A 15,281-nucleotide genomic window follows, 5' to 3' on the forward strand; every position below is an offset into this window, starting at 1 on the left:
ACCAACACCACCAACAACCACAAACCCTCTTTCTCTAAACTTCTTCCTTTCTATATCCAAGTGAGTCATCAATCAACTTTTTTTTTTTCTTCTCTTCTTTTTTTAATTTATTTATTAATTAATTTTTATTTTTATTATTCTACAGAGGAAAATTAAGGATGAGTCGAAGAAACGGAAGTGGACCAAAGCTTGACTTGAAACTGAACCTATCACCACCAAGAGTTGACCGGAGAATGGAGTCATCACCGACACGATCAGCGTCGGTGTCGCCGCCAAGTTCATGTGTTTCATCGGAGAATGATCCAAACAGTCCTGAACCAACTTCCATGGTACTTGTTGGTTGTCCTCGTTGTCTCATGTATGTCATGCTCTCTGAGAATGATCCAAAATGTCCAAAATGCCACAGCACCGTTTTGCTCGATTTTCTCAAACTCGACAACAACAACAACAATAACAAGAAGAGTTAGAGAGATCCTCTGTTTCATCCTCTGTTTTTCTCAGAACTAGGAATATTTATATTTATATTTATCATTATTATTATTATTATTATATTAGTACTAGATTTTAATTTATCCTAGGAATATCTTCTTTTTTTTTTTAATTTAATTTTTAACCTTTTCTATGAGTAGTGCTAAGTGCGCTCCATTTTTACCATCTTTTCCATTCAGGAAAAAAAAAATCCCAACAATTTTGTTAAAGCAAGAAAAAGAGACAAGAAGTGGAGCGTAAATAGCACTATTTCTAATTATATAAATATAGTATAAAAAAAAAAAGAAGAAAAAAAAATGTAACTGAGAAATTCAGGAATGTTAGGAGTATCTATTATATGGGTTCAGATTTTATGCTCTTTAGACAGTGTAGTAGGGCTTAACATGATGTACCCTTTTAATTTGCTTATTGAAATTTAAGGTCAAAATCAACTTTTTAGTTTATCTTGACTCTCTGTTTTTTTATTTTTTTTATTTTTTATATATCAATGATTATTAATATTACTGTTTTATCCAATTTGTTAATGTTAGCCACCATTCAATAAAAATAGCGGCAACAAAAGTAACATTGTATGTGTGACAGTGTGTAGATCCTCTGAAGTACTAAGGTTAACAGATAGAAACTCAAAATGGTTTGAATGTTAAGGCCCACCTAACCCATGTTTACATCATATACTAGACTCCACTCATGCGACGTCAATTATTCATGTGTTATAAAAATTGTTATTCATGTACAATTTTTTATTTAAGATATATAAGATAATTACTCTCTTTATATTTATAATTAAAATAATCATTTAATTGATGTTAATTCGATTAATAAATTTTTAAGAGATATTTTTTTATATTAAAACGACATCGACTAATATTATTATTTTAATCATAAAAATTAAGAGAATTATTATCATAAAATAACATTAATCAATTTTTTTGAATAAATTGACCATAAATATGGTCAACGTGACACCGCCCTAAAAAATCATGGGCATTTGAAGAAAAATAAAAAATAATAATAAAAAAAACTAATTGGAGAGAGTGCGTGAGAGGAGGCGTGGCAAGTTGAAATTTAAGAATAAACAAAAATGGTTGGCAACTAATGGCAGTAATTAAATGTGAAAGTTGACTTTATTAAAGATTGCTTGCTACTAACAATTAGGGATAAGCTTATATTTAAACGATGATAGTAAAATGAAATTTTCTAATTTCATTCAGATCCCCTGCAGGCACGATCCAAGGTAGTCAATGGAGAATTTTGCTTACAATAGTGATTTTTTAATAAGAAAATAATATTTTTAATATTTCCAAGTCATGTGTATCCACGAGTATAATGAGAGCAAATAGCGTGAAAGTTATATGTCGTGTACTATAAGAAAATTTTATTGTTGGTTATGAAGAGGAGGATGAGTGAAACATACAATGGATGATAGAGAAGTGGGTTGGGTTGGGTAGTTCCAAGCATTGAAAAAAAATGGCCATTCTATTAAGACCATTTAAATCACATAAATGCAAGAGTAATTGAGACAGTTGAGCATAATGAGGGAGATATTACGTCAGATGATAAATGCCAACCTTTTTTCCACCAATTTTTTATTTCTCACCCTTTCTTAGCTTAATAAAATTGCTTCAATGTCCATGATCTTTATTTCCTTTAATTACATTTTGCCTCATCGTGTCTATTTCTTCATCTAAAATGCATTACTCAAACCTCCCTAAAGGTCTGCCCACATTTGTGTTTATACACCTATCAATATCTCTCGTTTCCCTTCCTACACATTTTCCAATTCATCTATGTTTAATTTGATGACTTCACTCTTTTCCTTACTCATCTTAGGCACATGAGAATACCATAATTACACCAACTAAGGCTCATGTTGTCAATTTCAGTAGGAAAGTGTTTTTGATTAAATTTCATTAGTGAAGTTGACATTAGAGGTAGGGACGAGAATATGTCAGGTCGTCTGGGGCCTATGACCTGACTTATTTAATAAAAATGTTAGACTCATACTATTTTTAAAACATATTTATTTAAATAGATAGACTCGTGCTTATAAAAAAGTCTATTAGGCCTGACAGACCGATCTATATATATTTTATTATTTATTAATGTTATTTTTTATTATTATATTAATAATCTTATTTTCTATTTTAAATTATATCTATTAACAATTACTATGTAATCATTCCATATTCGGTAGACATTCCATATTCGTTAGCCATTCAATTAGTAAATAACTCAGTAGTTGTTTCATATTTGTTTGAGAGGTAATAATGTGTACGTTTGTTTCAGAAAAAATTATATTCTTCAAAATTAAAAATTATTTTTTAGAGTTTAAAGGATGTTTGTTTCAGATTTTTTTTAAATTATTTTGTTAGAAAAATTATTTTTTGTTTAATATATATATATATATATATATACATTGATATTGGTACGTGGAGAGCATCATGTGGTATAGAACGGCTACCGAATATGGAATGACTACTGAGTGATTGACTAATTGATAGACTTTAAAATAGGAAATAATATTATTAATATAATAATAAAAAATAACATTAATAAATAATAAAATATATATAGGTCAGTCAGTTAGGCCTAATAGGCTTTTTTATAAGTCTGAGTCTGACCTATTTAAATAAATAGACTTTAAAAATAACTTGAGTCTAGGCTTTTTATTAAATAGATCAAGCCAAACCAGACCATAAGTAGGTCAGGCTGTAAGTCCCTAACAGACGGACTAACCTATTCTCATCCCTACTTTTCAATGTAATTCTTTAATCTTCAATTTGTAAACTTATACGTTAGAAAGTCTTACACAAATTAAATTTAAATCACGACAAAACATACGATGACATATACTTGACCAGTCTAGATATGTTTGAATATGCCATCTCACCGTCAACTAAGGCAAAGTAAAAAAGTAGAATTTACGCATACATATTTATGGTGCATTTATACGGTGTCAAAACGACATAATTATAACTTAATACCCTAATCAATACCACTTGTAATTAAGTCAAGGTATTATTTACTCGTATATTTGCATTAACTCGTGACTCTAAAGAGGACCAGAAATTTATGAAACATTAAAAGATATGTCGGTTGAATTAGACCTCTAATTAGAGACAATAATGAGTTAAACTGCATGATATAAGTTTATCTTCTAGTCTACGTCAGGTCAAATCCGTTCACTCGGGACTTGAAATTCATGAAAATCAAAATACACATCAATTGAACTAAACATCTAATCAGGGATGAAAATAAGTCAGTCTTGACGATAATATGTTATGGCCTACACCAATTCAAATCCTTTTTTTAAAAATGTAGGCAAACATGTGACTTTTTGAAAAACATATTTGTTAAAGAGTTAAAATTATGATCCATTTAATAAAATTTAAGCTTAATTGCAGTTTTGATCCCCATATTTTAGCTGAATCGCGAAAGTAGTTCCCCATTTTATTTGTCCCCAATTTTGGTTCCCCAAACAAAATTTTAGTTCAAAACTTGATAAAGTGTCATTATTTTGCAATTAATTAAGTCAGACTATGCCTCAAGATCTCATAATGCAACAATTGCACTTGAGATCTATGATCCTAAAAGGTGTAGTGTGGCTTAAAAAATGACATTTCATTAAATTTTGGACCAAAATTCTGTTTGGGGACCAAAACTGAAGAAAAATTATACGGGGAGACAATTTTCGTGATTCAGCTAAAATATGGGACCAAAACTGGAGTTAAGCCTAAAACTTATTAGACCTAAGATACAAATTCAATTGAGTATAAATAATAGGTGAAACTTTTTGGTACAACTTATAATATGTTAAAAATTGTATATTAATTTAACCTTATAAAGATTATAACATATCTTCCTAAATATAAATATTCTTTTTTATTTAAAAAAAATGAGAAAATCCAATAAAATGAGAAATTACTGAATTACACAAATATTATTCGACATGCAAGCTTCTCAACTGTCATAAAAAAGGAGTCCTTGAAACTCAATAGAAGGAGAGTCCAAAACATGAAAAGAAAAATAACTCTGCAAAATAATGTGATTGACAATCCAATCAACACTCTTGTTGCCTTCACACCAAGTTTGATTAATCTGAACTTGCCAGTCCTTTATGATAATGTAATGGATGCGTCGAATCAAAGTTGGGACATCTTTATTGTTGCCGCTCTTTACTGTTTCCATGTCTGCAAGAACTTTAGAATCATTTTCCATTTGCAAGTGAGAAACCACATCTCTATGTGCCATTTTCATACCCAAATACATGTACCACATCTCAGCATGAAAGGCATCACAGTCTCCCAATTTCCAGTGATATCCTTTGATCTATTTGTAATTTGCATCTCGAAACAAACCATCACAACCTATTATGTTATTCGTTGATTGGTGCACTTCATGATGATTGAGCTTATGTCACCCCTCACGGGGTTTCTTCCAACTAATGGATACAATGTTGCTCTTTGGAACACTACAATGGTGTGTATTACTATTGGTAATGTCAGTTACCATCTTGAGAATCACAAAGATAGAATCCATTGGTCTTTGAAAGTTCTCTTCATTTTTATTTTATTTTATCCACGTCCACAAATTCCAGCACACAACCATGAAAATGGAATTCCAATTGTCCACGTGAGTACCCTATCGCTTATTAGTAATGTCCTTGAAGATCCATTCGCTGCAATTTAAAAGAGAATAAATTATTAACCATACTAGTTTGAACTAAACTAAGCCAAATTTAAGCAGCTCTCGGGAAATCCCTAAGAGCATAGATGATCGTTTTACAATCAAAGTCAAGTGAAATCAACGCAACATTCAGACTCTGGTTATTACACGCGTTGTTGTACGCATGCGTCTGCCTCTAAAGATTGAAGCATGCCTCTGAAGTTTGAAGCATGCCTCTGAATAGCCTACTACAGTAACTATGAAGCTTTTATTCAAGTTGCCTCTAAAGCTCAAGTTCCTCTTGCTCTAAAGACTGCAACTTGCTCCAAGATGTTGCCTCTGATATGCAACATGCTCTAAAGAGATCTTCACAAAAATAAAATCTGGAATTAATTAAGTTTCAACGGTCATATTCTCAAACCATATCAATCAATGTTTATTTTTTGTGAAGATCTCTATTGGCCTGACACAAAGAAGATGCGCTTAGAAGATTCAAGGAAGATTATTTTAAAGCGTTATCTAGTCATTTTTGAACAACATCATTCTATAAGATTTAGTCGAGGATTTGGTTGAAGATTCGATTTAGAATTAATCAAGCTTAAACGGTAATATTCCCAAACCTTATCTATCAAGGTTTGTTTTTGTGAAGATCTCTATTGACCTTGCACAAGGAAGATACACTTAGAAGATTCAAGGAGAATCATTTCCAAGCGTTATCTGAAGATTCTAGAAATTTTGGCTGAGGATTCATCTTGGAATTAGTTAAGCTTCAACGGTCATATTTCAAAACTGTAACTATCAAAATTTATTTTTTGTGAAAATTTATGTTGAGTTCGCGCAAGGAAGATACACTTAAAATTTGTTTGGGAAAATATTGAAACCCTAATTCATGCTATATAAATGGATCAATTTTGAAGAAGACAACACAACAACTCATAAAATTTTATGAGCACAAAGTTCTCTAAGTATTTAGAATTCAAGATTTCAGATTTAGCAACGATTTCCGTTCAACTTTAAATTCAAGGTTTCAACTTCTAACTTTAAATTCTCTAAGTATTCAGTGTGAAGTTCATTGTAGTCAATTCTCTTAGAATAAGCAAAATAGAACTCAAATTACTCCTTTGTAACCCAACCCAGTAGTGACTATTCTACCTCAACGGCTTGTAGGTTTTCAAGTTAGAAGTTAAGAAGACTTGACTTGTAGGGTCAAGGTATTATAGTGCCTCAACAATTTGTAGGTTTCAGGAAAGAAGTTGACAAGACTGACTTGTAGAGTCAAGTGTTGTAATTCAAATTTCAATTAATAGATAAATCCTTAAGTGTTAGAGGACTGAACGTAGCTGCCACATTGATAGTGAAATAGTATAAATTTTGATGTTTCTCCCTTTGTCCTGTTACTTTGTTTTATTGTTGCCTCTGATTTATTTATCTGTTATAAATCTGTTATAAGTATTCAAAATCAGAATTTTGAAAATAAGTTTTAAAATGGAAAAATACAATTCAAGTCTCATTCTCGTATTTTTGCACCTTCAGAAAGTAGTATCAATAAGAGCCTGAGTAAAAACAACTTCTAATTTTGTCGTCCTTGTTCTGCTTGAAGTAATATTTTCCCCGAGATATAGATTCACATTATTCACTTGAGTAAATCCACTGTGCTGTAAAATATCACCTCTCAATTGTTGATCTACATTTTGGATAAGTAAACTTGAGTTTTCTGATTATTAATTTTATGACTAAAAGCTTTGTAAAACATCTCAAGACAATGCATAACACAATGTACCTATTCTATAGATGACTCTGTACACAAAAGAACATCAACGAAAAAAAGTATGTTGATCTCGACCAAGATTTGATTCTATAGATTTATTTAATGATAATATTATATTCCATTTAAATATCCTATAACAAAATATGGTTTTAATTACGATAATTTTGTCAACAAGACAATCTCATTTTTAGAAAGCTCAATGAAACATAATAGACCTTTCTATATCACGACTTCAAGTGGTTTATTTGTTTTATGATTTGCGATATATCATGCGTAAAATTTATCATTATGACCACCGTTAGCAAAACACTGTTTTAACACAATCTTATTTATTGAGTGAAATTAAAATGAGTAACGTTATTTTGAAAATAAGTCCTAGCTACTACCTAATATAGATCTCACGTAAATTTAATAAAATTTATGTAAATTTCAACTGATAAAATAAAATATTTAAAAAATAATATGTTGTTAGAATCCTCTTATTATCATTGATAGATTGTTTTAACAAATTCTTGAATCTATTTAAAGATAAATAATTGACAAATATTTAAATAAATTAACATGTCATGTCTAAATTTTATAAATGTAAAGTGAATCCAAAAAAGAAATCTATGACATATAAGAGCCGCCGTCAATTAAGTTTTAAAGTTGGTCTTAAAAAGTTACTAATCTATTTAACATTATGCCCTTTATTAAATAATTTTTAAAGGTCCCAATATTTTAAGTGTGAGTGTATATGGACTAAATCTTATTCTAACTGAGTTTTTTTTCTTTTCAAATTTTCAAATTTATTTTTCTCAGCATAATAAGTCCTACTTAACCCACCAAATTTTAAAAACTTTTTAGTTTTTGAGCTTTTCTTTATTAGAGTCTTTTTCATTATAAAACTTTGTGATATATCGAACATGTAAAATGAGGTTAGTAATTAGTAGATTCTGAAATCGGCGCCTATACATATAACAAATAATTGATGTTCTAAAAGTTTAGAACATGTCAAATCCATAACAAAGTTTTGTTAGAGCAAAACTACTTTTACTCCTGTCCCTAAGGCTCTACTCCCTCACTCCAACAAATATGTCTAAATGTAGATGGAATTACATATACACACACAACAATTTCTTGATATCTTTTTTTTTTTGGAATGTTTTGATGAATTTTTTTATGATAAAATATAAATTTTTAAGGTAGTTTCAATTCTTCGTATAAATAACTTTGTTTGGAATAAATTTAAATAATTTTTAAAATAAATAAATTTTATGAGGTATTTTATTATAATTAAATTTTAAAAGTTCAAATACTATAAAAAAAAAAAAAAACTAATTGTTTTTGACAAAAATACCACACAAAATTTAAAGATTTGAAATTATCTCTTTACCTTGTAAAACAAGAATTTTGGTATGGTCCTATATTTTTCAAAATTTTCATTTTTGTCCATATGAGTTTCAAAATTTTCACACTAGCCCAAGTAATTTTATAATTTGCAAAACAGTCCTTGATTTTTTATTTTCTTATTAGTCCCTACATTTTCAATTTTTGTATATTGGTCCCTATAAATTTTTAAATTGTGCAAATTGGTTCCTCAACTTTTCTAAAATGCCGGTTGTGGCCCAATTTGTTAATTTCCATCTGAAACCATTTTTCTTTAGATATTTATATTTTATCCAAAACTTTTAAAATTTATAAAATGGCCCAACTTTAAATTAGCAATTACTCTATACAAACTAATAAATTATAAATAAAAATAATTCAATTGAAACATTTGAATTGGTTAAAATTTTAAATGCAAATACACACTCTTAGTTAATTATTTTTCTTGTTAAAGTTATCTTAGTTAATTACTTAATTGACTAGCCAATTCACTATTGGTATAAAACTTTCCATAAAGGCATGCATGGATAACAATAATGTTAAAAATCATATACAAAAATGTATAAAACATTACTTTCAAAATAATTAAAATTATACTATACATGAACAACAAAGATGTATTCAATGCTGAAGTTTGCATACATATAGAAAATTTATGACACTGTTCACTACTAACTCTTTTAGTATTGCTCGTTGAAATCAAAATATGTGGTCTATTGTCGCTAATGTCATACTAGTCAGTAACTACACTTTAAACAACATATATCCTTCGGCTCTATATCATTTAAACTCTATCAAGAGTGTTAAATTTTTGCGATGATCCTTTGAAGTTTGTGGAGTTGTTGAAATACAAAATTTTGGAATGAAAAAGTCACCTCCTAACTCAAGGAATAAGTAGAACCTAACATTTTCTAAATGATTCGAAGAGTTACAAGAATTCATCTTTTAATTTATGTGAGAATCTACAATTAGTTTAATACTTAATGACAAACACCCTATAACAGATACATAAGTGTAAAATTGATGTTGGTTTGTTTGCACAATCACATTACGCTTCAATTGATATGTGTACTTGAGACTATGAGTAACAAGTATCCTTCAACGAGTAAATACACCATAATCGACATGTGTATTTGAGGTTCCCACAAATAATTTATGTTGAGATTATCACATAATTTACCATAGTTTATGATACTCAAAAGTAGAAGTTTAGAACATTACCCATCCTTACAACTAATACAATAACACGATCAATTCAGTTAAAAAAAAAAATGTTTGAAGGCGCACATATTCACATCCTTAATTGTTTGTCGAGCGAATAATAATTTAGTCATTGTCTCAAACATGAAAGAAAAAGAAAATTGTGAGCTTCTCATTTTTAAAGGTGATAAATGTTATTGAAGTTTTAAGTAAACTACACATGAGACAACATGAATTAGTATTTAACAAATATTGAAAACTCTAATAACCACATATATTGTCTTTTAGAAGCGGTCGTTAATATTTATGTGATTGAGATAAAGACGTAAATGATGATATCAATTCAATAAAAATAAGAAAAAACAAATATACATTTTATAAAATGGACATTAACTAAATCACCATCTTATTCAAAAAAACAAAAATAATTATAAACTACTAAATTAATTACGTAACATCAAGAATAATAGTTAAAATTTCTTATAATTTTGAAGTACCAGTAATACAACTCTCCATGCAAGTGATATACAATACAACACTCCATCTTATAGACCTAAACTCTTTATTTTAAGATAAACTTTTGACATAACTTCTTTTTTACCCTATAAAATTTTGACCTAAACTTTGAATCTATCAAAAATAAAACAAAAATTACGGATGCTAACGCGTGAGTGTTATTGATAAATCAATTTTGAACCTAACTGGCTTTTAAAAAATCCATACTCCAATTGGTGTGATCTTGTTTTTCTTCTTCTTACTTCCCTTTTCATTTTTCCATCATCAAAGCTGGCGTTCCTCATTCCCTTACCAATTATTCATTTCCTGTGCTTTGGCCAATACAAAATTTGTCGTCTTTTGGAGGCACTTCGAGATCGAGTTGAGATCCCACTGCTTAAAAAATTTAATATACAAAATTATTCATCACTTCTTACTCCCACGATGTGTAACCGCAAACCTCTCGCCGAACCACTGCCCCTTTCTCCTCGATCCAATGGTCCCGTCCTCACACGCTCAGTATGGAGCTCCAATCTCGATTTCGAATTCAAGTTGATTCGATCTCTTATCGATTCATTTCCTCTCATTTCCATGGACACTGAATTTCCGGGTGTCATTGTTCGTCCCGATTCCGGTGATCCTTCGTTCCGGCACCGTGGCGCGTGTCTCTACGCTGTTCTCAAAGCGAACGTGGACCGGTTGCACCTTATACAGATTGGACTCACTCTATCCGATCATAAAGGTAATCTTCCAACCCTAGGTACTCCGAAATCTTACATTTGGGAATTTAATTTTAAAGACTTTGATGTGGCGCGTGATGATCATGCTGCCGACTCGGTTGAATTGTTGAGACGTCAAGGTATTGATTTTGAGAAGAATGGTGAGTTTGGTATTGACTCAGTTCGTTTTGCCGAATTAATGATGTCGTCGGGTCTTGTATGTGATGATTCTGTAAGCTGGGTAACGTTTCACAGTGCATATGATTTTGGTTATCTTGTGAAATTGTTAACTCAACGCACTCTACCAGATGATCTCGAGGAATTCCTCCGTCTTGTGAAAGTGTTTTTTGGAGACAAGGTTTTTGACGTGAAGCATTTAATGAGATTCTGCTCGAACTTGCATGGTGGGTTGGATAGAGTTTGCCAGTCTTTGAAGGTGGAACGGCTTATTGGAAAGAGTCATCAAGCGGGTTCCGACAGTTTGCTTACTTTGCATGCTTTTCAGAATATCAGAGAGCTTTATTTTGGGAAAGCGGATGGATTTGTCAAATATGCTGGTGTTTTATATGGGTTAGAAGTTTGTTGATTATTTATGTTAAGGAATTTAATTTCAATTTCCAGTCGGTTTTTTTTCTTCATCTCAAGAGTGTAACATTCTAGTTTATCGATATCAGGAATATTTAATTCTTTGGTTTATAATATGTTTGCATCTTATTTTCATGACTATATTGTAGAACTGAGGCAAGGAAGTTATTCTTTAAGGACGTGCTAATACATCAAGTTAGAATTTAGTGTTTGCTCAGGTAGTGTTAACTTACTAATTGAATTCTAAACAGACGAACTTTTGCATCACCCACATGTTAACTATTATTGTAGCAGTGATTTGTTTAACATAAACAGTTATGTTAGAGTTGCACTTAGTTCATGACGATTGATTCAGCTTTAAAATGTCAAGCCACCCTGTCAAAAGGTAAGGTTGGTTAGTCTGTTTGGTGACTTCTTTCATCTTTGTAGTTAAACAGCATAGCATGGATGGTATGTAAAATTATGAACTAATACTGTTTCGACTATTAGTATATCCTTTATTGTTTAGTTTTTTTTTTTAATTACTTTTTCCATTATCCAGTCTTGCTCTAAGAAAGTCATCTCTCTTTCTCTCTCACTAACTTTTAATTGGTTGAATAGAGATGGAGTGTTTTTCATTTGACAAATTTCATGAATCTTTATTTTTCATTTGAAAGTGACAAATAAGAACTGCTCTTCTATGTTTTTTTAGCTGTTCCCTTTATATAATATTGAGTCCTGCAGCATTTATTGAAACAAATTAAAAATAGGCACAGAAATAATTGGTTTTCCATATTTTTGAAAGCTATTAGTAAATAATTTAGTATTCTATGATCTGACTGAAAATTCATTTTGTTCTCCTAATCCATGTCTCCGCTTTTAGGAGAATGATATCATGACTGCAAATATGGTATCAGTTCTCCTTGAGTATTGGTTGGAAACTGGAAATAACACCCACTGTCCACCTTTCATTTGGTTGACTGCTTTAATAGTGCCATGGGAACTTGCTACTGCCAGGTGTATAACACGTCAAATCTTATATTTCAACCTCTGAGGTTAGTTGGTTGTTTCTGAACTCATGAACTAGATATATTATTTGATAATGCCTGTAAATCTTGTTGCACGTGCATTATACTTTTGACTTTGATTTGTTTACTTCACTTGTTCTTGAAGGTTATGCTGGCATTTCAGTTTTAGATAGGGGGTTAATAATTGTGGTTGCATTATATAGTCGTGATTTGATTTACTTGTTGGTTTTTGACATTTATTCATGTGTGTTAGTCTTATATGATTCACTAGTTAGGCGTAACATAATGTAAGCTTTAGCTGATAGATATGGAATACATCCAACTTCCGAGGTTTATTCCACATGTTTGTCTTCAATGTTCTTTCAGGTAGGGGATGGGCTTGTTCATATCTTGACTTCTGTTGTTGTTATTCTTTCCAATTCAATCTCAGTGTATCTTTTGCTTTCATGTACAAATGTACATGTCCACAACTCCACACGAGAAATTTAGATATTTATAGTTGCTGTGAGCTTGGGGAGCACATTTGAACTTGACACAGTGCCTATGCAAATAACAAGGTTTGCAGAGGGCTATTAGTATGCCGATTCGGCTGATAAAAGAGAAGACATCAGCAGTGTTGAGTGTTGACAAGTAGCTGCTATAGCGGTGCTATAGTGCTATAGCATATCCGTATTTGAACAAATTGCTATTGCTGCCCAATATGCTATTTAGTACAAAATGTTGTCAAATAGCCGCAATTTTTGTGGCGCTATAGCATTAACAGATTTTGAACAAACAGCTATTTTCCTTGATCTGCAATTAACAACACTGGACAGCAGTAAAATTTCTTTGTGCCTTCATTAACTGTTATCTAGGTTCTTTTTCAGTTTTCGCACATTAAAAGTTTGGGTACTTGGTTTTGCTTGGTGTAATATGATAAACTTTTCTTTATAATTTCCTATGTAAAAATTTCATTTGTTTGATTCTTCAGCCTCTTAGTAACTTTTGACTTTAAGCTGTTTTATTGGAATAAACATGATTCCGGCATATACTTATGATGATAATTGATTTATGTCAAACTTCCAATGGAAAAATGGAAAAGGCAGTGGAGGAGTTTAAAGTAAAATGCAGAACTTAGTTTGGTCACTTGCTTCAGTTCAATGGATACCATTAATGCCACTGCCTATTTTGAAGTATGTTTTCTTTTAATTTGACCTGGGCAGCTTTAATTGTCTACTGATAGATCCTTCTTCTAATTTTACTTATTACTAAGGACATTTGGAGTTTGTACATGGCTTTATAGGATCTTATATGTGTTCAATAACTTTAGAACTGTATTTGCTCCTTCATTTTTGCTATTGGTAAATCGTTTTCAATTCAATGAAGTTATTTTATTTTCTGTTCCAGCTTCCAGTCACTGGGAGAGGGGGAGGGGAAGGGGTTCTTTTTCTCAATGAATTGAGCAAATGGTTTGGAACTTGAAATAGTATGTGGCCTGTGCAGCATGCTTTGATCAATACATTTATATTTATCATTCCATTCCCCATTTCCAGAGTAATTTTGTGAAGACCTAATAGCAAGTTTGGTATTGTTGTCTCTTTATTTTTAAAATCAAATAAATTAAAAGCATTGAAGTGTAAAAAGTCACAGATGGGGATAATGTTATTTTTTATCAGAAATTTATTTTGACTTTCTTTTGCATCCGACTTGCTATTATTGAAACTATGAGGGGCTTCTTGTTGTATTGTCTCTGGCACAATGTAATTTAGCCCAGGACCAATTTCACGGCTTATTTCATCAAGTTTGGAAGAGTTGAGGTTTACCATGAACCGTCATTTTGTCTTTCTTGCTTGCATAGTTAAAAACTGGTTTTTATGCATGTATATATGTAGGCCTTGATGTCAAAGGAATACTAGTTGTTGAAAGTGAATCTCTTTCCTTATATATCTTGTTTACTCTTTCTTGTATCTGTATTATTATTCCGACCAGAAACATACTTGTTTGCTTTTTCAATTTATCACTGCTGCTCTATTCTGCTACCATTGAAACAGTCAAATGGCATCATAATTTTCACATCAAATTCATCATGTAATTTGGCACTAAATTATTGAGAACTGTTTGATGATGAAGTCTTAAGAAGTTTTTTGCACACCTTGACACCAAGGTATTCAGCACGGTATCAATCAATGATAAATATGGTTAGACAACCAATATCTGTTCTGTTGTTGGCTAATGGGAAAGTTTTAGTACTTTGTTATATATGAAATCTAAATGCAGTGTTATACAGTAACATGTATAATCTCTGCACCTATGAGCTTTTATAGGAGTTTTGTTTCAAGTTTCAACAGTTCAGGGTTTATTTTTGGATCATTTGAAAAATTAGGTCCTGTTTATTTTGTGAAAATATAGTGTTATCATTTTCCAAGAATCAATTCAAGAATACTTAATTATTTTTTAGTTACCAGTGTGGAGGGAGTTATTGATTGGCAAGCAGTACTTGCATGAAATCTACGAATCTTGTCTCTTTTGGATTGGAATTACGGCCACAGCTTGATTGGCCTTGGTGGGTTGATTTATGTGTTTGTTATGAAATAGTTTCACAGGAATGAATAAAGACATGTATTTTGTGTTTGCATCTGTGTTTGAATGTTCAAAATTCACGCGGAAATATCAAAATAATATTAGTACGTCTCTTTCAGTGTGGGTCAACTTGTCATAGTCCAGCATTTCTCAATCCTCATGCTCTCATAGCTTGAGAATATTTCGTGATTCTCCTTTGTTAGCACGGTAAGATCTTTGGCTAAAAAAGCATCGTAAGATCCTTAAAATTACCTACTAGTAATAGGTAAGGTCCTAGCCTAATGGAGGGTGTGGTATCAATTATGGCTGAAAAAACATGTACTAATCCATTTGAAAGAAACTCATTTCAACTATAAAAAAATGCCCACCTAATAAGGACCCCCTAAAAAGAGGTCTAATTCTTCATCCACCTATAATATTTTCTCA

The 15,281-nt window shown here is 31.1% G+C and overlaps 2 protein-coding genes across 11 annotated transcripts; both read left to right on the forward strand.

The window, feature by feature from the left end:
• The first annotated feature begins 6 nt into the window (after positions 1-6).
• On the forward strand, positions 7-932 carry LOC101497048 (protein GL2-INTERACTING REPRESSOR 1). The gene is made up of 2 exons (XM_004494174.3): positions 7-60; positions 146-932. The coding sequence occupies exon 2, from the start codon at positions 159-161 to the stop codon at positions 465-467; it is 309 nt and encodes a 102-aa protein (XP_004494231.1). The 5' UTR covers positions 7-60; positions 146-158; the 3' UTR covers positions 468-932.
• Positions 933-10,157: 9,225 nt separating this feature from the next.
• LOC101497383 (probable CCR4-associated factor 1 homolog 11) lies at positions 10,158-14,154 on the forward strand. Of its 10 annotated transcripts, none has more exons than XR_012162377.1 (4): positions 10,158-10,727; positions 11,013-11,274; positions 11,439-11,674; positions 12,152-14,154. XR_012162377.1 is itself a non-coding variant. In XM_073366379.1 (3 exons), the coding sequence occupies exons 1-2, from the start codon at positions 10,430-10,432 to the stop codon at positions 11,494-11,496; spliced, it is 903 nt and encodes a 300-aa protein (XP_073222480.1). In that variant the 5' UTR covers positions 10,171-10,429; the 3' UTR covers positions 11,497-11,507; positions 12,152-14,119. The 10 variants fall into 10 exon arrangements, 3 of the variants coding, with proteins under 3 accessions (XP_073222480.1, XP_073222481.1, XP_027188503.1); XR_003471935.2 differs by having other exon boundaries at positions 10,171-11,274; positions 12,152-12,323; positions 12,663-14,119; XR_003471937.2 differs by having other exon boundaries at positions 10,171-11,274; positions 12,152-12,323; positions 13,378-14,119.
• The last annotated feature ends 1,127 nt before the right edge of the window (positions 14,155-15,281 follow it).

The sequence above is a fragment of the Cicer arietinum genome, chromosome 3, assembly GCF_000331145.2.
Source record: "Cicer arietinum cultivar CDC Frontier isolate Library 1 chromosome 3, Cicar.CDCFrontier_v2.0, whole genome shotgun sequence".
In the NCBI taxonomy this organism is placed as follows: Eukaryota; Viridiplantae; Streptophyta; class Magnoliopsida; order Fabales; family Fabaceae; genus Cicer; species Cicer arietinum.

Coding starts and splice junctions, on each gene's coding strand:
- LOC101497048 (XM_004494174.3), top strand. CDS start 159: ATGAGTCGAAGAAACGGAAGTGGACCAAAGCTTGACTTGAAACTGAAC.
- LOC101497383 (XM_073366379.1), top strand. CDS start 10,430: ATGTGTAACCGCAAACCTCTCGCCGAACCACTGCCCCTTTCTCCTCGA. Junction 11,275..11,438: donor TATGCTGGTGTTTTATATGG/GTTAGAAGTTTG, acceptor ACTATATTGTAG/AACTGAGGCAAGGAAGTTAT.